The sequence below is a fragment of the Lethenteron reissneri genome, chromosome 7, assembly GCF_015708825.2.
Source record: "Lethenteron reissneri isolate LAM-NWPU_2019-01 chromosome 7, ASM1570882v1, whole genome shotgun sequence".
Classification (NCBI taxonomy): domain Eukaryota; kingdom Metazoa; phylum Chordata; class Hyperoartia; order Petromyzontiformes; family Petromyzontidae; genus Lethenteron; species Lethenteron reissneri.
In genome coordinates, this window is record NC_083785.1 from 1857044 (window position 1) to 1879149 (window position 22106).

At 45.4% G+C, this 22106-nt stretch overlaps 1 protein-coding gene across 1 annotated transcript in view; it reads right to left on the reverse strand.

The window, feature by feature from the left end:
* The window catches only part of LOC133355737 (nebulin-like), a 218957-nt gene extending 197217 nt beyond the window's left edge, over positions 1-21740 (reverse strand). Inside the window, 5 exon segments of the mRNA XM_061573054.1 lie at positions 3736-3840; positions 10289-10396; positions 11783-11911; positions 20606-20815; positions 21520-21740. Of these exon segments, the coding sequence (XP_061429038.1) occupies positions 3736-3840; positions 10289-10396; positions 11783-11911; positions 20606-20779 (516 nt within the window). The 5' untranslated portion in view covers positions 20780-20815; positions 21520-21740.
* Between the last annotated feature and the right edge of the window lie 366 nt (positions 21741-22106).

Here is a 22106-nt window from a genome sequence, read left to right on the forward strand (position 1 = left end):
ACGGCGTCTGAATGAAACAGCACACGAGCTTGGAGCATATATAAGCTGGGTTGGAAGCAAGGGAAAGAGCGCCTTGACAAAATAATTTGCATATCAAGAGGAATTTAGCATATTGGGAAATGCAGGAATGTGATTAGTACTACATATGCCCGTGCTGCATATGTAGTGCTAATAACATTCCTGCATTTCCTATAAATATGCTAAATTCCTTTTGATATGCAAATTCCTTTGTCAATGCGCCCAGCTTATATATATGTTCCAAGCTCGTGTGCTGTTTCATTCAGACTCTGTCGCCTCGACGGACCTGGTTTTCACCTGAGGACGGCTGCTTGCGTTGTGGCCGAAACGTCGTGAGAATTATTTTATTATGTTTTATTTTTATTATTTTATTACTTCCCTTCTACGTGACTTTACCGAAAGAACCAAGAAGAGAGGATATCTATGAAAAGGTTTGCCAAACTGTGAATGGTTTGGAGCTGAACTGGGCTAAACTAGCCAGTGTGACAACTGATAGTGCTCCTAGCATGGTGGGGTCTAAGAAAGGAGTAATTGCTCGCATTAACCAAGAGATGGACAAACATAACCATTCTCATCCAATAGCCATACATTGCCTCATCCACCAACAAGCGCTGTGTAGTAAATCACTGAAGTGGGACTCGGTTATGAAATTTGTGGTATCTTGTGTTAACTTCATTAGAGCTCATGCACTAAACCAAAGACAATTTCAGGCATTTCTGTCTGAGCTAAATGTTGACTATGAAGATGTTCTGTATCACACAGAAGTCCGTTGGCTGAGTCGAGGGAGAGTTTTGAAACGTTTCTATGACTTACTTCCACAGATTACAGCTTTTCTGCTTTAAAAAAACAAAGAAGTACCAGAGCTCAATGATGCAGAATGGAAATGGCACCTTGCCTTTCTGACAGATGTAACAGAGCTACTCAACAGTTTCAATGTGCAACTTCAAGGAAAGGGGAAGCTCATCTGTGATATGCAATCACATGTCAAAGCATTTGAAGTAAAATTAGGCCTCCTCATCAAACAAGTGAAGGAGGAAAACTTCTGCCATCTCCCCACAAGTCAAAATCTGTTAGCGGAAAAACCATTGGTTGCATTCCCAAACAAAACGTGTGGATTCACTGGAAAAATTGCAAAAGGAGTTCCAATTTGGATTTAAAGAGCTTCATCTCCATGAACAGGACATACAGCTTTTCCGTAACCCATTTTCTATTGACATTGAAAATGTGGATACAATTTACCAAACGGAACTGGCTGAACTGCAGAATTGTGACTCTGAAAGACGCATTCAAGTCAAGCAGCCTTCATAATTTCTATGCATCTCTCCCCTCTGAGACATATCCTCATCTCAGGAACCATGCACTCAAAATGGCAACCATCTTTGGCAGCACTTATGTCTGTGAACAGAATTTTTCCAGAATGAAACATTTGAAAACTCCAACCAGATCTAGACTAATGGATGCACACTTGCATCACTTGTTACGACTAGCAGTGACAAATATGGAACCGGACATTGACCATCTCATTAGCCAAAAGCAGGCCCATAGTTCCCATTGAAATACTGGCAAGTTTGTTGATTTAACTTTACTTCTTCATTTTAAATATTGTATTTGTTCCCGTTTTGTTTCTTCACTTCAAAATAAGATATATGCAGTGTGCATAGGAATTTGTTCATAGTTTTTTTTAACTATAGTCCGGCCCTCCAACGGTCTGAGGGACAGTGAACTGGCCCCCTGTTTAAAAAGTTTGAGGACCCCTGGTTTAGGGGGTTCTATAGCGGCCCTGACGCCTGTATATTTCGATCGAGATTTGACGTTTTCGTGACTGCAGGGATCCATACTCTTCGGTTATTTCGGTAAAGTCACGTCGGTAGAAAATAATGATAAATTGTTTCTTGCTGTGGTTGTCCCACCTGATGACGGACGCTTGTGTTGCGCCTGAAACGTCGTGATTAAATTTTTTTTACGTGACTTTACCGAAAGAACCAAAGAGTATGTATATTTAGAGTTTGCATGTCTCTCTCCCCGTGGTCGCGTGGTTTTTTTCTCCGGGTCCTTCGGTTTTTCCCTCCACATTTAGAGACATTCATTGAGATTATTTTGGTGCCATAAATGTCCAAATGATGGGCCACTTTGTTGAGCTGTCCTTTGTGCTCAGCTCGCTTCTGAAAAACAAGTTAATAGCTCAGTGGGCTTTGCCTGCTGGATGGGGATGGTCTAGTTTCATTTGTGTGTGTTCGAGTGATTTGTTTACCTTTCTTGTACTTTGCGCTACTAGCGTGTTTTTATACTGTTTGCTGTTGTAACATCCTCACCCACCCCTACAGGATACCTGTGAAAAAGAGCTTTATAGCTCATCGGATTCCTCCGGTATAAATAAATATTCTGATTCTGACATTGAGTGAGTTTAAATGTACGCAGTAGTTAAAATGAACAGTCGAATTCCCTCCTCCACCTCAGCGAGTAGCTCGGTCTACCTTACAAAGCCTGACTTTAATTCTAGATTTGAAGCTTTCGTGACTGCAAGGATTCATATTCTTAGGTTTTTTTCGGTAAAGTCACGTAGGTAAAAACATCAAAATTAATTTTAAAAAAAATAAATAAAAAATCACGACGTTTCGGAGGCAACACCTCCGAACGTCGTGATTTTTTGTTTTATTTTATTTTCATTAATTTTGATGTTTTTACCTACGTGACTTTACCGAAAAAACCTAAGAATATAAAGCCTGACTTCATTCCGACTTCCTGGATTTTGCCCTCATGATGATTGGCACAGTTGCATGGCAAATGCCGTATCGAGTTGCTATAAATGTGGTTGTGAGAATTCTTATTTCAACTTACCGTGTGAGTGGAAACAATGATAACTGAAAAACTAAAACGCATGTACACATCGTGACGATTTCATGTTTTTTTTTATCTTTTGTCCGGCGGTGGAGGATTTTGCGACGTAATATTTGGCCAGATGTATCACGTGGCTTCATTATTTTTATTGAGATGCAGCGGCTTCGGGAGGGTGGGGAAGATTTTCTAAAACGTTGGATAATCACTAAATCATTATTTAAAATCTCTTATTTTTGTACATTCTTACATAACGTTACGTATTTAGGTTTTGTGTATATGTTTCTTTTCACTTTTTAATCTGTTAACCACATGAAATTGGCATAAATAAACATAAATTGACTAAAATAAGCATCCTACTTTAAAAAGTTGCTGTATTTATTGGACCGTACTTACCGCTCCAGTCTCGAATACTTTGCATGGGTTGATGTATGTGCGTGCAGTATTTTCATTGTGTAAATGTAGTGTGTAATGTAGTGTATATAATATTTGACACTGAAACCAAGTTGTGTGTAGAGTTTGTATGTAGTAAGTTGTATGTAGTGTGTAATGTAGTGTATATAATATTTGACACTGAAACCAAGTTGTATGTAGAGTTTGTATGTAGTAAGTTGTATGTAGTGTGTAATGTAGTGTATATAATATTTGACACTGAAATCAAACAGAGCTACTTTCTATCACACACACACGGTGCCAATAGCCGGACTAGGTTACAGCCTTTGGAGCGGTTTTCGCCGGATCGGTCCCGGACTGCCGTATAATATTGTAAGCAGCAGCCGGAATAATCGATGATCGGCTGTAATTACTTTCTGAAGTAAAGCTGACACTTCCACCGACTGGCTGATTGCGCCATGTCAGATGGCGGTCGGCGAGTTCTCTCACCTTGCTGACCATGACACTGATCTTCTTCGAATGCTCAATGTCCCACGCCTTCTCGTCCACGTGGCAGTTGCTGATGGTTTTTCTCCCAGCGTCGCGGTATTTCACCTTGCAGCCCCACGTTGAATTGGGAGAGAGGGGTGACAGTTAGGAAGCCGTGACATTAAACATTAACAACAAAACATAGCCCCTTTCAGTAAGCAGTGGTGGAGTACCTCCCCTTGGACGTGGACCTTGTCGGGCAAAGGACGTGCAAGGTTGACTATGGATACACACTTTCATTTGCTTCCCTTGGCAGTCATGACGCCGCAATGGAGTGCGACAGAGTGGGTAGGAGAAGGCTTTATTAATTTAAAGAGGTGATGGTGATCATCAGACTAAATAAAATGTGGCCGGTTGGCTGCGTATGGTGCGAAAGAAGTTCTACATACATACATGCCCAGAACAAGTACATTTTAATACATATATTCAATATCAAATGTATGAAATACACCATTTCTATTCGAATATTTATGTTTTATTTTGAAGTAATGTGGCGCGTTTTAATTCGTCTCGTTCTGAGGGGAATAAACACCGGTAATATAAATAAAGTAGCCAGAAAATTTGAGAGCGCTGTGCAACTTTACCTTCGTGTTGTCATTCTTATTTGGAGATGTATTTTTCAGGACGATATTTTGAAATTGTAGTTCGATTTAATGCAGCGCTCACTGTGTGTTGCTTTTCTCTATGGAAGTGCAGCGTGCAGCCACAAATTCGGGATTGCTACTAAATGTTAAACATACAAACCTGTCAACCCATACGGTTTATCCCCTTTCTTGTACAGGGACATTGAGTTTTCAGGTCCACACGGCATACAGCCGTTTCAATACGGGCAGAAAAAAGTGTCTAAATGTTGGTGTTTCTCCCTTGTGATGGGACTTTGTAGGAAGAACTTTGAGATTCATAAGGGCGCGGGTTGACCAATAAGGTCCGAGTTGGTCTGTAATAAGGTATGGCACTGATAATGGGTTGACAGGTATAAACATCACACTCCAAAAAATAAACTGGGACAGGGTGTCATTGTATAATAATTGTGTAAATGTAGTAAAACCAGTTACCATGAGAGGCACAGGCACATTCTGTCCTGTGGGGTTTCCGATTTTCAGTGCTGTATTATAATTACATTTACCAAATTATACAAATTAATTTTACCAGGTAAGGCCCACTGAGCCATACAGCTTTGTCAGAAGCGACCTGGCTACAATTGACAGCTCAACGAAGTGGCTTATCGCGTGGAATTTTAAAGCAGCCAAATACTTTAAACGCATGTTTCTAAATGCGGAGGGAAAGATGTGTTATGCACTGGATATTAACAGAGCCTATTCACAATTGGTCACGGGTTCATGGCTGATCGTCTTTTGTTTTAAAAATGCATTTGCCTCACTGGTAGTGCTATATAACTATTATTTTTTCTATAATTATTCCGCTTGTTCACCCTGAGTCACGATGATCCATCTCTGGAGGGTTCTGCCAAATATTCCACAGTAGAGGGCGATGTTGCTATGTTTATCGAGTAATTTGCAGGCAAAGTTTCACCATTGGTTTGTTTGTCTAATACCAGTTAGATGGTGCTCTTTAGGCTATGGGAGTAAACCAGAAAACCCCGAAGACACCCATGCAGAACACGGGGAGAACACACGAACTCTACATACACACAGTCTGCAGAACACGGGGAGAACACACAAACTCCACACTCCACACAGTCTGCATAACACGGGGAGAACACGCAAACTCTACATACACACAGTCTGCAGAACAGGGGGAGAACACACAAACTCCACACACTCACAGTCTGCAGAACAGGGGGGAGAACACACAAACTCTACATACATACACTCACAGTCTGCAGAACAGGGGAGAACACACAAACTCTACACACACACTCACAGTCTGCAGAACAGGGGGGAGAACATACAAACTCCACACACTCACAGTCTGCAGAACAGGGGGAGAACACACAAACTCCACACACTCACAGTCTGCAGAACAGGGGGAGAACACACAAACTCCACACACTCACTCACAGTCTGCAGAACACGGGGAGAACACACAAACTCCACACTCCACACAGTCTGCATAACACGGGGAGAACACGCAAACTCTACATACACACAGTCTGCAGAACAGGGGGAGAACACACAAACTCTACATACACACTCACAGTCTGCAGAACAGGGGGAGAACACACAAACTCTACACACACACACTCACAGTCTGCAGAACAGGGGGAGAACACACAAACTCTACATACACACTCACAGTCTGCAGAACAGGGGGAGAACACACAAACTCTACACACACACACTCAGTCTGCAGAACAGGGGGAGAACACACAAACTCTACATACATACACTCACAGTCTGCAGAACAGGGGGAGAACACACAAACTCTACATACATACACTCACAGTCTGCAGAACAGGGGGAGAACACACAAACTCTACACACACACACTCACAGTCTGCAGAACAGGGGGAGAACATACAAACTCTACATACATACACTCACAGTCTGCAGAACAGGGGGGAGAACATACAAACTCCACACAGACACACTCACAGTCTGCAAAACAGGGGGAGAACACACAAACTCTACACACACACTCACAGTCTGCAGAACAGGGGGGAGAACACACAAACTCTACACACACACTCACAGTCTGCAGAACAGGGGGGAGAACACACAAACTCTACATACATACACTCACAGTCTGCAGAACAGGGGGAGAACACACAAACTCTACACACACACTCACAGTCTGCAGAACAGGGGGGAGAACACACAAACTCCACACACTCACAGTCTGCAGAACAGGGGGAGAACACACAAACTCTACACACACACTCACAGTCTGCAGAACAGGGGGGAGAACATACAAACTCCACACACACACTCACAGTCTGCAGAACAGGGGGGAGAACACACAAACTCTACATACATACACTCACAGTCTGCAGAACAGGGGGAGAACACACAAACTCTACACACACACTCACAGTCTGCAGAACAGGGGGGAGAACATACAAACTCCACACACTCACAGTCTGCAGAACAGGGGGAGAACACACAAACTCTACACACACACTCACAGTCTGCAGAACAGGGGGGAGAACATACAAACTCCACACACTCACTCACAGTCTGCAGAACAGGGGGGAGAACATACAAACTCCACACACACACTCACAGTCTGCAGAACAGGGGGGAGAACACACAAACTCTACACACACACTCACAGTCTGCAGAACAGGGGGAGAACACACAAACTCTACACACACACTCACAGTCTGCAGAACAGGGGGGAGAACACACAAACTCTACACACACACTCACAGTCTGCAGAACAGGGGGGAGAACATACAAACTCCACACACTCACTCACAGTCTGCAGAACAGGGGGGAGAACATACAAACTCCACACACACACTCACAGTCTGCAGAACAGGGGGGAGAACACACAAACTCTACACACACACTCACAGTCTGCAGAACAGGGGGGAGAACACACAAACTCTACACACACACTCACAGTCTGCAGAACAGGGGGGAGAACACACAAACTCTACACACACACTCACAGTCTGCAGAACAGGGGGGAGAACATACAAACTCCACACACTCACTCAAAGTCTGCAGAACAGGGGGGAGAACATACAAACTCCACACACACACTCACAGTCTGCAGAACAGGGGGGAGAACACACAAACTCTACACACACACTCACAGTCTGCAGAACAGGGGGGAGAACACACAAACTCTACACACACACTCACAGTCTGCAGAACAGGGGGGAGAACACACAAACTCTACACACACACAGTCTGCAGAACAGGGGGGAGAACACACAAACTCTACACACACACTCACAGTCTGCAGAACAGGGGGGAGAACACACAAACTCTACACACACACTCACAGTCTGCAGAACAGGGGGGAGAACACACAAACTCTACACACACACTCACAGTCTGCAGAACAGGGGGGAGAACACACAAACTCCACACACACACTCACAGTCTGCAGAACAGGGGGAGAACACACAAACTCTACACACACACTCACAGTCTGCAGAACAGGGGGGAGAACATACAAACTCCACACACTCACTCACAGTCTGCAGAACAGGGGGGAGAACACACAAACTCCACACACACACTCACAGTCTGCAGAACAGGGGGAGAACACACAAACTCCACACACTCACTCACAGTCTGCAGAACAGGGGGAGAACACACAAACTCCACACACACACTCACAGTCTGCAGAACAGGGGGAGAACACACAAACTCCACACACTCACTCACAGTCTGCAGAACAGGGGGAGAACACACAAACTCCACACACTCACTCACAGTCTGCAGAACAGGGGGAGAACACACAAACTCCACACACACACTCACAGTCTGCAGAACAGGGGGAGAACACACAAACTCCACACACTCACTCACAGTCTGCAGAACAGGGGGAGAACACACAAACTCCACACACACACTCACAGTCTGCAGAACAGGGGGAGAACACACAAACTCCACACACACTCACAGTCTGCAGAACAGGGGGAGAACACACAAACTCCACACACTCACTCACAGTCTGCAGAACAGGGGGAGAACACACAAACTCCATACACACACTCACAGTCTGCAGAACAGGGGGAGAACACACAAACTCCACACACTCACTCACAGTCTGCAGAACAGGGGGAGAACACACAAACTCCACACACACACTCACAGTCTGCAGAACAGGGGGAGAACACACAAACTCCACACACTCACTCACAGTCTGCAGAACAGGGGGGAGAACACACAAACTCCACACACTCACTCACAGTCTGCAGAACAGGGGGAGAACATACAAACTCCACACACTCACAGTCTGCAGAACAGGGGGAGAACACACAAACTCTACACACACACTCACAGTCTGCAGAACAGGGGGAGAACACACAAACTCCACTCACTCACTCACAGTCTGCAGAACAGGGGGGATAACATACAAACTCCACACACTCACTCACAGTCTGCAGAACAGGGGGAGAACATACAAACTCCACACACTCACAGTCTGCAGAACAGGGGGAGAACACACAAACTCTACACACACACTCACAGTCTGCAGAACAGGGGGAGAACACACAAACTCCACTCACTCACTCACAGTCTGCAGAACAGGGGGGATAACATACAAACTCCACACACTCACAGTCTGCAGAACAGGGGGAGAACACACAAACTCTACACACACACTCACAGTCTGCAGAACAGGGGGAGAACATACAAACTCCACACACTCACAGTCTGCAGAACAGAGGGGAGAACATACAAACTCCACACACTCACAGTCTGCAGAACAGGGGGAGAACACACAAACTCTACACACACACTCACAGTCTGCAGAACAGGGGGAGAACACACAAACTCCACACACTCACAGTCTGCAGAACAGGGGGGAGAACATACAAACTCCACACACACACACTCACAGTCTGCAGAACAGGGGGAGAACATACAAACTCCACACTCACACACTCACAGTCTGCAGAACAGGGGGAGAACACACAAACTCCACACACACACTCACAGTCTGCAGAACAGGGGGAGAACACACAAACTCTACACACACACTCACAGTCTGCAGAACAGGGGGGAGAACACACAAACTCTACACACACACTCACAGTCTGCAGAACAGGGGGAGAACATACAAACTCCACACACACACACTCACAGTCTGCAGAACAGGGGGAGAACACACAAACTCCACACACTCACAGTCTGCAGAACAGGGGGGAGAACATACAAACTCCACACACACACACTCACAGTCTGCAGAACAGGGGGAGAACATACAAACTCCACACACACACACTCACAGTCTGCAGAACAGGGGGAGAACACACAAACTCCACACACTCACAGTCTGCAGAACAGGGGGGAGAACTTACAAACTCCACACACACACTCACAGTCTGCAGAACAGGGGGGAGAACACACAAACTCTACACACACACTCACAGTCTGCAGAACAGGGGGGAGAACACACAAACTCCACACACTCACTCACTCACAGTCTGCAGAACTGGGGAGAACATACAAACTCCACACACACACTCACAGTCTGCAGAACAGGGGGGAGAACACACAAACTCCACACACTCACTCACTCACAATCTTCAGAACTGGGGAGAACATACAAACTCCACACACTCACAGTCTGCAGAACAGGGGGAGAACACACAAACTCCACACACTCACAGTCTGCAGAACAGGGGGAGAACACACAAACTCCACACACTCACTCACTCACAATCTTCAGAACTGGGGAGAACACACAAACTCCACATTGCAAGGTGCCGAGGGTCAGGAATCAAACTCAGGCACTTTTGGCCGTGATGCACAAGTGTCCCCAATGCACCACCTTTCCGCCCAACTCCTTCCACATTTTCTTTTGAATTGCGTCTCTTCGCTGCGCCGCTCACGTTTCCATCGTGTCGCGCTGCGTTCGCGCCACGTACCTCGCTCAAAATGTCCTGCGCCTTCTTGCAGATGTTCTGCCTCGGTGTTTCCGACATCGTGGTGTAGCCCTTGGGCTGGTGATTCTTCAGCGCCTCCTTGTATTTCACCTGCGCCAGGCAAACACCCACCGAAGAAACCGGCACTCCGTGGTGATTGTGGGAGCGTGTTATTGCGCATTATCGTCCAGCACCTACCGATTGGCACAGTCTGGCTACATACGGCGCGAAAGAAGTTCAACGTACAGACGTACGTACATTGTCAGAACCACGTGTGGTAACATGGAGCATCGCACTCTCACAATGCACACCAACTAATTTCTTTGGAACAGTTTTTTTGCGCTTAGTTGGCTGTCCTTCCCCCACACCTCTGATTAGCGCGTTTGCCTACATACGGTGGCGGCGGTGCGAAAGAAGTTCAATGTACATATCGTACTGTACCCGTGACTGATTTCATCGCTCCATCTCTGTGGTGCACGTCCCCTTGGCTGTGCTCTCTCCTTTGTTTGGAATTCCGTCGTTCAGACTTCACCATGAGCCATCACCCCCTTGTTTGCGACGTTGTATACTCAGTTAAAACGATGTCATCCCAACGTGTCCCTCTTTCTGTCTCTCTAATTCTAAGCGTGCGTCTCTCTGTGTGATTCAGTGACAATATTCGCTAACGTAACATCAACTAAAGAATAATGGACTAACTTGTTAAAGTTGCGTTCATTACGAAATACATTGCAATTAATACAAGGAAGTCAGCTTGAGAAATGCCTCCGTAAAAATATAATTATTTTTATATGAATTATCCAAATTAGTGCCATAGTAAGGCAGCGGAAAGTTTTCTTTAAAAAAAATCGGTATCCGTTAGTTTATCTATTCATGGACCTCGAGGCCTCGTTTTGGAAAATAACTGAACCACTGTTGAAACTTCTCGCGGTTAAAAACATAGCAGCATAATTATAGGCTGAAATAATACGTTTCTGATAGCATTTATAACACTCAAAATTACTTTTGTGATAACGAAGTTTTGCAAATCAATGGTAAACTTTCTTAAAACACCCATTTTTTAATACCCCCTTTATTCATCTTCAGGAGAAAAGGCGCTTTATTGGTTGGTAGACTTATAAAATGTGTTAATTAACGTATTTTATTCTATGTTGAGGTCTGCTATAGCCACGAGAAGGCTTCAGGAGAGAGTTGGTGGAGTTGTCCTCTTGCTACACGTGCAGACTACAGTGGTTTACTACGCGGTGCACAGTTTGTTTCTACATGGCCACAATCGCAACGACTGCGGCTTGCATTTTTCACTTTCTATCCATAAAGGGGACGTGCGCATCGACCCGTTGTTGTTCCGATGTGGTTGATGGTTCCACCGGTGTCTCCGAGGATTGTCGAAGCGTGGGGCGTCTAATAAAATTCAAGGAACACCGCTATGTTCCCTTTGCTTCAGCGTATACGCCTGTCACCGTGGCCATCAGCCGTGGTTACGCGGGCACGCGGTGTTACCTCGCTGAAGAGGTCCAACATCTTCTTGCTGTGAGCCAGGTAGGGCGTCATGAACTTGCTGGTGTCCACCTTGTGCTTCTTCCTCACCTTACGGTGGACTAGGCCGGAGGGGTGAAGCTGAGGTATGCTCTGCAGAGACGACAACAACAACGCACGCACAGGACGGTTCAGTGTTAGCAATCACCGCATACAGTGCTCGTGTAGTAATTTAAGTTGTAATATATTTGACGGTAATTCAAATAAGGAAAGCTTCCGATGTGTGAAGACTCATTTTCGGGAAGTACTCAGGTCCATTTGGTGGCCCTGAGCGAGTGGTGAGGAGATGTTCACTACCTCGCCTGCTATACAGGAGGTCGTGGAGTTGATCCCGACCCTGACGCCTGCTGTATATTTGGAGTTTGCATGTCTCTCTCGCAGTGGTGGCGTGGATTTTTTTGTCCAGGTCCTCCGGTTTTTCCCTTCACATTATAATCAGCAACGCGTTTAAAGTATTTAGCTGCGAGACATTTCCACACGATGAGCCACTTCGTTGAGTTATCCTTTGTGATAGTCAGGTCGCTTATGAAAAATAGCTATATAGCTCAGTGGGCCTTACCTTGTAAAAATAAATAATAAATGTCGTTTATGTAGGTTAGCGTAAATTCAACATTCTTGTGGCAGGAGACAGTCTCTTCATAGAGAAACAATCGTTGATAATACAGATAGTTGTTGGGGGCTAGATCGCATATCTAACCCGATTTGACAAAAAAACCTGTATTATGGATGATATTGGTCGCGAAAGCCTACGCGTTTAACAAACTACCGTTTTCTTCACAACAGTGGTCATCAGTTTCTCAATTGACATGGAACGAAGAGTCATCGAGTCAACGCCAAGCAGGATTGTTCTTCAGGACCTGCAGGATCTGAGTTGTGCGATGTACTTCCACGTGACTTACCTTGATAATGTACAGGCGATTAATTGTTCCATGTCAACGTGTAACAATAACGATTATAATAATGTGTTGTGAATATTATAGCACTATACACCGGGGCATCTCAGAGCGCTTTAAGGAGCATTTCATCTCAACTCATTTTGAAAGTAATAAAGGTTATTTTAATTTTCTGACAATTTTGGCAAATTGGCTGAATGAAGCTGGTTGTAATAACCAAGGAAACATCGTAATCAAATTGCCAATGTAGTGGGTTTACTCTTCTACACACCGGTGTTTTGTTTACGTGACAAACCTAACTCAAAGGCTGTGCTGGGTGGCTGTGGGTTGCTGATAGGTAAAAAAGCAGCAAAATAAATATAACAAAACATTCCCTCCGCATTTCCCTACAGCTCCTATCCTCCAGCTTTGCGTCAGTCCCGTCCACTTTTTTCAATCCTCCGCGGTGTGCCGTGGATTATAGGAGCAGACCGCCAATAGTCTGTGAATTTCAGGGATTTGCGGATTATTGGATTGCGGATGATTGGAATTCTGCTGTTGATTATCCAACAGTTGATTGAGTCAGTCGTTGAAAGGCTGGGTGAATGTGTGTCAACAGGTCTGCCTGCCACACTCGAGGTCGATGGCCGCTCACGGCCAACAAACAGTGACGTTAACTGAACTGGTCTTGGGTCTCCCCTACGCCGACTCAGCCTCAAATGAGTACCTTGTACAGTGTGTAAACATCGCCACTCGAGAGACAAAGACGGCCGGGCGTGGAGCTGGCCACCCACCCCGTCGTGTGACGCTCCGGCCTTCATAGGTGATCGCTAACAACACTTGCCCCTACAATCTATTAACACCGCACGGGGGATATGTGTATTTGCCTTGATAATTGGTTCTTTACCCTTCTATCTGGCAACAAAACTGACACCTTTTTACAAGGAGTCATGTTTGCATAGACCGCAATACCTGCAGTCATAAATACAAACAAAAGACATAACTCTGATAATGTGCACTGTCCTTGGTGTCAGTTTTGTTGCCAGATAGAAGGGTAAAGAACCAATTATCATATTTTTACTGGCAAATGAGGTCCCCATAGTGTAGATGCTTGCCCCGAGCTCTCATACTCTGATGGTGCATTGTCCTTGAGTTGTGCGCCTTTTGGCGTCTTCTGGTCCAACCCATGTGAGACTAGGCTCGAAGGAAAGCTGTCTCGGGTGTGGACCAATCAACTTCAAGGACAGTGCACATTATCAGAGTTATGTCTTTTGTTTGTATTTATGACTGCAGGTATTGCGGTCTATGCAAACATGACTCCTTGTAAAAAGGTGTCAGTTTTGTTGCCAGATAGAAGGGTAAAGAACCAATTATCATATTTTTACTGGCAAATGAGGTCCCCATAGTGTATTTGCCTTGTCTGCCACACGATCTCGAGATCAGTCAACAGGTGTATCGAGAGGGAACGATAATACTGAATGTACAGGTGCTCAGGCCAGCCAGCTGGTGCACATGCCAGCGAGTAAGGCGTGCAAGTCAAGTGGTGCGTCGGTCAGTATTGCTGAAAATAGCTTTGTCAAAATCACCGCGGGCAGCGGGGGTCCATATCAGCAGAGCACACTCCGTCTCCATTAACCCGCCAGCCCCATGGTTGCACGCTTGGTACAACGGTTTAATAATATATCCCATTCAACAATATTTGGCACAGACGTAAAGGACTGTATACAATAGTGCAGCGAAGGACGATATCAGCGCAATGTGCTTCTCCGCTGTTAAATCACTATATTGCACTCGATATTTCACATAATGGGAAGATGATATTCTGGTATAAATACGTGAATTCTCAAAAAGTGAGGTTACCTCTGATGTAGTAAACGTTATGGTTATTTAGCCTTACGAGGGGATTATAAAGCAGTCATGTGACTTACAACTTATGACCCATCCATCCTGGACGTCTGTAAAAAAGAGCTTCATAGCTCATTGGATTTCTCCTGCAGTCTAAATACAGATTCTGGTGATACTGAACTTCACTCTCAGTGATTAAGTTTCAGGTCACGCAGTGGACACGGCTGTGAGGTGTGTTGCTCCATCCCCAGAGTACTGGGTGAGATTGGTGTGTACCTGCAGTTCACAGTAGTAACGTGTGGCGGCATTCACGTGCTTGCTGTAATAACAACATATACATAATTTGAGCCTGCTGATTAAATCAGTTTCATTCATTGCCATTGGGATGTCTTAGATTGCAATGACGATCTGTAAAACTTGATAGCAAAAAATGTAAAACTTATGCGATTGAGTCAAATTGTGCTTCCAATTTTCAGATAAATAATAATAAACTTGATGTGACTGCATTCTTCGGTTAGATGAGCACGTGACCTTTCTTAAAAACAATGCGCTTACTTGAAAGCATTAATGCATTATCTCTGCCCATCCTTTCTGTCTGTAACATTGGGTCGTGGCAACTCTCACAAAGAGAGTCCAACGTCAATGCCAGTCGAGGCGTAGGGTAGACAAATCCGAACAAATTGATTAAAGGGTTCACCAACTCCTGTCAATAGAATTAAACGAGAATGGGTAAGACTTATTGGCTAATGTGATGAGATCACATGCCATGCACGCAGCCATGACGTAATCAAGAACCGGAGGACCCTGAGAAAAACCCACTCGACCGCAGGGAGAACACGCAAACTCCAGATATACAGCAGGCGTCAGGGTCAGGATGGAACCCACGACCTCCTGTTTACCAGGCGAGGTTGTTAACATCTCGCCACCACGGCGCCCCGCCCACGTGATATCGCTGGTTAGCTTAAACCGCTTTCTTGTTGCCATTAAGTTAGCGGGAGGGCCACGATAACTCGAGTCAAGACGTTCCACCAATATGAATAAAATGTCAGGATAAAGTTGCGTTGCTAATTATTACTAATAAGTATACCCTTGGTTCCAATTCTTCGAATCGTTTTGCATTAAATTTCGATTTAAAGCTTTGGTGACTGCAGGGATTCATATTCTTGGTTCTTTGGGTATTGTTTAATTTTTTATTATTTCTCTTCTACGTGACTTTACCGAAATAACCCAGAATACGTTTTGCATTAGTCTATACTCGCAGGAATATGTCTATAATCTCGGTGTTAAAATAAATGGAGAGTTCCTCAACTCTCTCTCCTAACTTTGCAGGATGCCTTACATCAATCTGTGAGCGGTATATTTCTGTGATCTGCAATCTTCCTTCCCTATTCTGTTCTTCTATTCTGTTCTTCTGTGACTTCTTTGTTTTGCCGGATGTAACTCTCCTGCATTACCTCCCCACCATAAAACAACAGTCTAATTTGCCACTGCCAGACTTGTCACGCTCCCTCAAACAAGATCACATCTCACCAAATATGAAAAATCCCGTCATGGCTCCCAGATCCATTTTACTAGCAGTAGCATTCGTCACAATATTGCTCGTACTGCTTTTAAAGTCTTAAACAGGCTGACCTTTCTCATATTATCCTGTTAGGGGACACTGCTCTAGCTACCAATGCCTATAGGCAAATGTTCAAGGTCACCCTTGTACATCGACAGTGTGAGATCGCTTTTCTCGCTCCGTTGGCTTCCAATTCCTGGACAAACCGCGCTTCAGCCGCTTCAGGTGGTCTCCCCTCATAGTCACGGCCTCAGCCACGCCACAACTCCCACAGACATGGGCAGGCAAACCCACAAAGAGTCACTCACTTCGTCGTTACACAGCTGCTGAGGGTGTCCCCCCCCCCCCCCCCCCCACAGTGTCATGCTACCCTGTGGGGTCTACCGCTACTCACGGTTGGCCACGTACGGTGCGAAAGAAGTTCAACATACACTACAGACAAATGCTGGCATAACCCGAACCCTGCCAGGGGCACTGAAGTGTTATCTGAAGAGGACCTGGGAGGTCAGGAGGTCGGCACAACTCTCCCGCCTGCACGGCTCCAGGTGCCGAGGGGGGAAGACAACTTTCAACTAGAAATCCCGGCCACCAACGCGGCTAAGAGCCTGCTCTGGATCTATCCGCACACACTTGTAGTCTCATTATGAGCCGCAGCTCAAGATAATACACAGTGGGAGATACGGTATGTGTATGTATATATTTATAATTAATGACGATGACCTTCAGTGAATTTTGAGATCGCCATGACCAACACTTGATGCCACTATTACCTCATTGCTGTGATAATGATTTCACTCAAGGTAATACGATTGTGGTAAATGTATTCTCGGCTGTGCGTTTTTTTTACTTCCAGATCCAGCAGAGACCTCGTAATTAGCGGCACTCGCTGAGTTCATCACTGTGAAGCCCCTAGACAGAGTGAGCACATCGGTTTCCAGGGGAGAAATATATTCAAACAATTGCCACTAGCAGTTAATTATGATCATTCCCTGTAGTCGTGCCATTAATTAGCCTGCGTTTATTTTGCCACTTGCAAATCGTGTGAACAAAACGCAATCAACCGTCTGCGAGATCTTAACTGCGGAAAAAAACCCGAGCAATTTCGCCCAATCTTAATGCACTCTCTCGGGCACACGACTGGGCCATGGGGGACTTTGCAAGTGGCAGCGGCGCGGCGTGATCTATCTCGAGCCTTCCGTAACATTCCCGGAATGCTGAGGCATGGCGTGACATCGGGCAAGCGCTCGGCTGGCTCCAAGTGCTGCCGATGTCAGCAGCCACGGACAACCTGGCCTGCTCCCAACATGTACAAGACAAGCAGCCACCCACTCCCGTACCTTTTTTCTTTACCTCCCACCCACCCCACCACCATTCCCCGTCTCCAACTCCTCCAATTTTAGTCGGTGAGACATTTATCTCAGGCCGCACACAGTCCTGACAACAAGGCGGGCATGGCCAGGGGGGGTACAAGCAGCGCGGCCGCTCTGGGCGATCGCGACATCCACTCGCAGGACTCGATTGCCGAGTGCGCTGTTGAGCAACACCAAGCCAAGTGTCAGCACAGCCCCCAGCTCTTGCCCTGTTTCTAGGGCTCGCGGAGTGCGAGCTGTAACGGGATAATATGAATCCGGCGACAGAATGAATGAGAAGTTACGTGAATGTTTTAGGCCCATATACGTAAGCAATTGCGCGTGGCTTTGCCCGTAATTATGAGGCATAATGGGAAACCCACGTGTTTTTAACGATGCAATTGCTCGATTAAACGGGAATCGACTGATTTTTTTACGATGCAAAGCTTGATCCATGCTCGAACACATAGGCACATGTTTTCAAAATATCATAGCCATGTTTGATTCATGTTTGGACGTATGTGTTCAGGTATTGATCAAGCATGTGTAAAGCTGGTGTTCGAGCATGCATCAATCATTGATCAAGCTGTGGTATTTTGAATACCTGTATGTATGTGTTCGAGCATTGGTCAAGCCGTGATATTTTTAATAAAAACATTTTTATAATCCTTTATATTAAGTTCACTTGCTTGCTTGCTTAGGACCGTGCAAATCTTTCGGTTGTTTTTTAACCCACTTCCCGTGATGCAATCGAGCTGAAATTTTCCACACAGACTCGTTGTGCGTGACGATTAATGTTCGTGAAAAAAAAATCCAAAATTTTACACTTTTTAGGACAAAAATATTATATTTAATTACCAATTGCTTAATGCTGCCATGCAATCATCTGACCCATAGGTGGCAGCCATCTCAAGCCAGAGGACGAGAGGACTCTAGCCGCCACGCATATAAAGGATTTATAGTGAAAAACTTTGTTTTTACGGGTTATACTTGTTTTATCGTTAAAGTGATTCTTGTCACCCGATTTCTGGATAAAAAACACAATTTGTGGATCGAAAAAGCCCTATATTAGGCCACAACCTTGAGGCTGAGTTTCCTCCCTCCTCATTAACATAATTGATAATTCATTCTGTCGCGGATGAATTTTATCCTGTAACAGCCGCGAGCTTCATGAATAATGCGGCTTCCAGCAAGTGCCGGGGGGTTTGTTTTGCATGCCAGTGGTCACGAGTCCTGCTGGAGGCACACAGTTGATGCTCTCCGTGACCCCCAAAGTTTCCATTCGACCATGAATGTGACAATTGTATTGGCCAATGGCAATTCACATGAGTTCTCAAGAACATTTCTCGAATGGCCGTACACTAACAAAGCCACGTCTGCCACGCGATAGTTAATGTGTGTAATTAAACAACGCACGGTTAGCGGTTACAATGTTGTGGATGTCTGTAAAATATATATAAATACGGTACAATGTTGTAAACTATCATTCTAAATGCCGTTAAACGTCTTCAAATGCAGTGGCGGCTCCTGCAAAATCTCTCAGGGGGGGCAAATGTCTGGATGATTGATAAGAATAAGGTCCACCCATGCAATGGATAAATTAACAGCTTAAGCATGTAAAGACAACTTCACTTCTTTAATATTAATGAAAAATAAAGTGACTCTTACAATACATCTTGTTTGTTTTTATACTCACTATTATTACAATCCACTCATTTTCTTTTATTAAAGATTCCACTAGGTGGCGACAAATAATATTGTTGACTGAAACGTGCTTACGTATGATGACGTAAGCACGTTAGTGCGAGCCCTCCCGGAAGCCATAGAGAATGCATTGGAGCGCCCGCCGTTCGAAAAAAAACATCTTTGAATGTAAGTCTATGGGAACACTCTGGGCGATTCTCAGCCAGAGTGAAATCGCCCAAAAAGAGGCGGTACTCCACAGAACGTGACATGACGCTGATTGGACTACTGTATATCCAGAGGCACAATAACGGCTAGCGTAACTCTGTGGTTGAATGACATTGGTGGTGCGTCGCCCAATCGCCCTAATGAAGAAACCGCCCCTGTTCAAATGTCCTTTGAAGAAACGCCCAGGAAATGGTGTCTACTTTTCTCGAGTGCTTGCCTGCTGTGGGACATGTGTCCAAGGTGGCACTTTATGTAAACAAAAGAGAGTAAAAAAAAACCAGTACAGTACATAATCACTACCAGCAGGAGCATCACCTTGATCATCATTTTAAGTGGCAGTCATTTTCATCACCTTCCCAGTTTTCAACCGAACCCAACATCCATCTGGGCTCCGTAAAAATACACGGCCTACTTTGTGGCAAGTAAGAATATGGTGACGGTTTTTTTTCTTCCAAGAATAGAATGCCTCCACTTTAGATATATTTGGAATTTTTACCATCGGCTCCGGGCCACCAATGTGAAAATCACCCCCAGTGCAGGGAGCAGATGCTTTGACTTTGATTTATTAGAGCTGAAGCATAGACGTATGTATAGGCATGTATGTTGAACTTCTTCCGCACCGTACGTAGCCAACTGTGCCAATCGGATGGATGCACCTGGGCTATCAGTACAGAGGCAACTGATTCCGTAACGCATGTAGCGACATAAATAGTGGCGACTCACGACAATCCTCTGTGTGTAGTTTATTTGAGTGGTGCATTGGTTGGTGTGCACTGCACTATCCACCCAGTGACCTGAATTGGATTCCTTGCCACGGCTAAAATCAGTGGTATGTGATATCTGAACGGGCCCTGCCCCCTCCAACCAGCCCCCCCCCCCACCTCTTTGCCAACTCGCATGGTGAAGTATGGTCAAACAACCCCCTCGACGGCCATGGCGTGGGAAGGTCTTCATGGAGCAGAAGATTTGCTCAAAAGTTAAAGACGTAAATATATGTTCGTGTAACTGCAGACCTGCTACGTATTTAAACTTTGAATTTGGCGCGGTATAAATCGTGTTTTCAGCATTGACCTTGACTTTTTTTGATATACGGTAGTTTTAAATGTTTAGGTTTGTTTACGTGCAAGTCTGTGTCCATTAATACATCTCTTCTTTTTGGCTAAACCTCATATATGTCATGAATGTTGTTCAAAATACAGCAGAGTAATAATATTTTTTTCTGCTAAATACAGGTTATACTGACACTCACCACTTTTCTCACTTGATGTGTCACCGGATCTTCAACAATCACCTCCACCACCTCTTCCACCACCTCTTCCTCTTCCTCCTCCTCTTCCTCCTCCTCCTCTTCTTCCTCTTCTACCTCCTCCTCGTACTCTTCATATTCCACCACCTCTTCGTACACCACCGTGGTGGACGTCATGGCCACACGGGCCCGAGGGCACGAACAATGCCCTGCCTCAAAGAGATGGCAAAGCGTGCACACCACCGCCGCAGCGCTGCGTGAGGTCTCTCTGCAACCGATGCGAAAGCCGCTCACGGGGATTTGCCCCGTGTGACATTTACACACAACCGCGTCGAGTTCCGTCAACCGTTTTTCAAGCACGATATGCCTGAAATTTGCCATTAAATTCCATGTAATCAATGTAGAATTCACGTGTACATTTCGACCAATTTTATCTCCAAACAATAACCAATCACTCCCAAAGATATTGGAGGGCATCTGGGCGCACACTTTAGGGGCATTTACAAAACTGAATAAGTTGCCATTTTACAATGCCAAGGGCGTTCTTACGCGAAACATATAACGGAAAGTGCAAAACTGGCACCTCATATATCCAAACACAGTATTTTCAAACCCTCAAAATACTTTAACACAACCGAACGCGTGTAAGCTATTGCACGCACGCTATTGCACACAAATACCGCGTCAACATTGTACACCCACCTCACAAGGGCAGTGGATTTTAATGAACACAGAGAGCGTGGAGATTTTAAGGAAACACCGGCCGTTACGAACAGCTGCAATCGCCGGGAAATATTACAAGAGACAATTGCACTCTCTGATTTTTAAAGAGAACATAAATAGAACACAACGGACCGCATGCGTCTGCGCTGCGAGGATATCGCTCTGGAAAGAATGGAGGGTGGAGAATACCTTACCCTAAAATAGGGCGCGATTGGCACCCTGCAACGGTCGCAACCGCCTCTCGTCCCCCTTCAGCCACCAAATATCCGCCTCTGTGGTTTTAATACAACAAAAATTGACCTTGAATAGGACAACGGCAACAGCAACACATCGTTTTTTTTTCTTTTCGTAACTGAAATGCGTTAGCGTTGACAAGGTTTTTTTTCTCTCTCTTTGCCTCCCACTAGCGCGAGAGGAGGAGGTGGTAAGAAGTAGATGGTCCCCCGGTCAACCCTGGGGGGAGAGAGTCGGGGTGGGTGGGTGGGTGGGGTGAGGGTGGGTGGGTGGGTGAGGGACGTGCATTTTGTCCGAAGGGACGTCACCCCTTCCCCTATGCGGGCATCGCAGCTGTCCCTGCTGACTCAAGCGCGTCTATTTTGTTTGACCTGAGCGGGGCGTCGCGTCCCCATTGGTGCACGCCGGCTGGGAGGGCCTCCCAAGGCCTTGTCGGGAGAGCGTGACGGCACCCCTGGCCCTCCGCGTATAAATAGATTGTGAAGTCTCACCAGATTTTTTTTTCGCTCTCCCACATTTATTCGAAGGATTAAAATTAGGCGTCGGT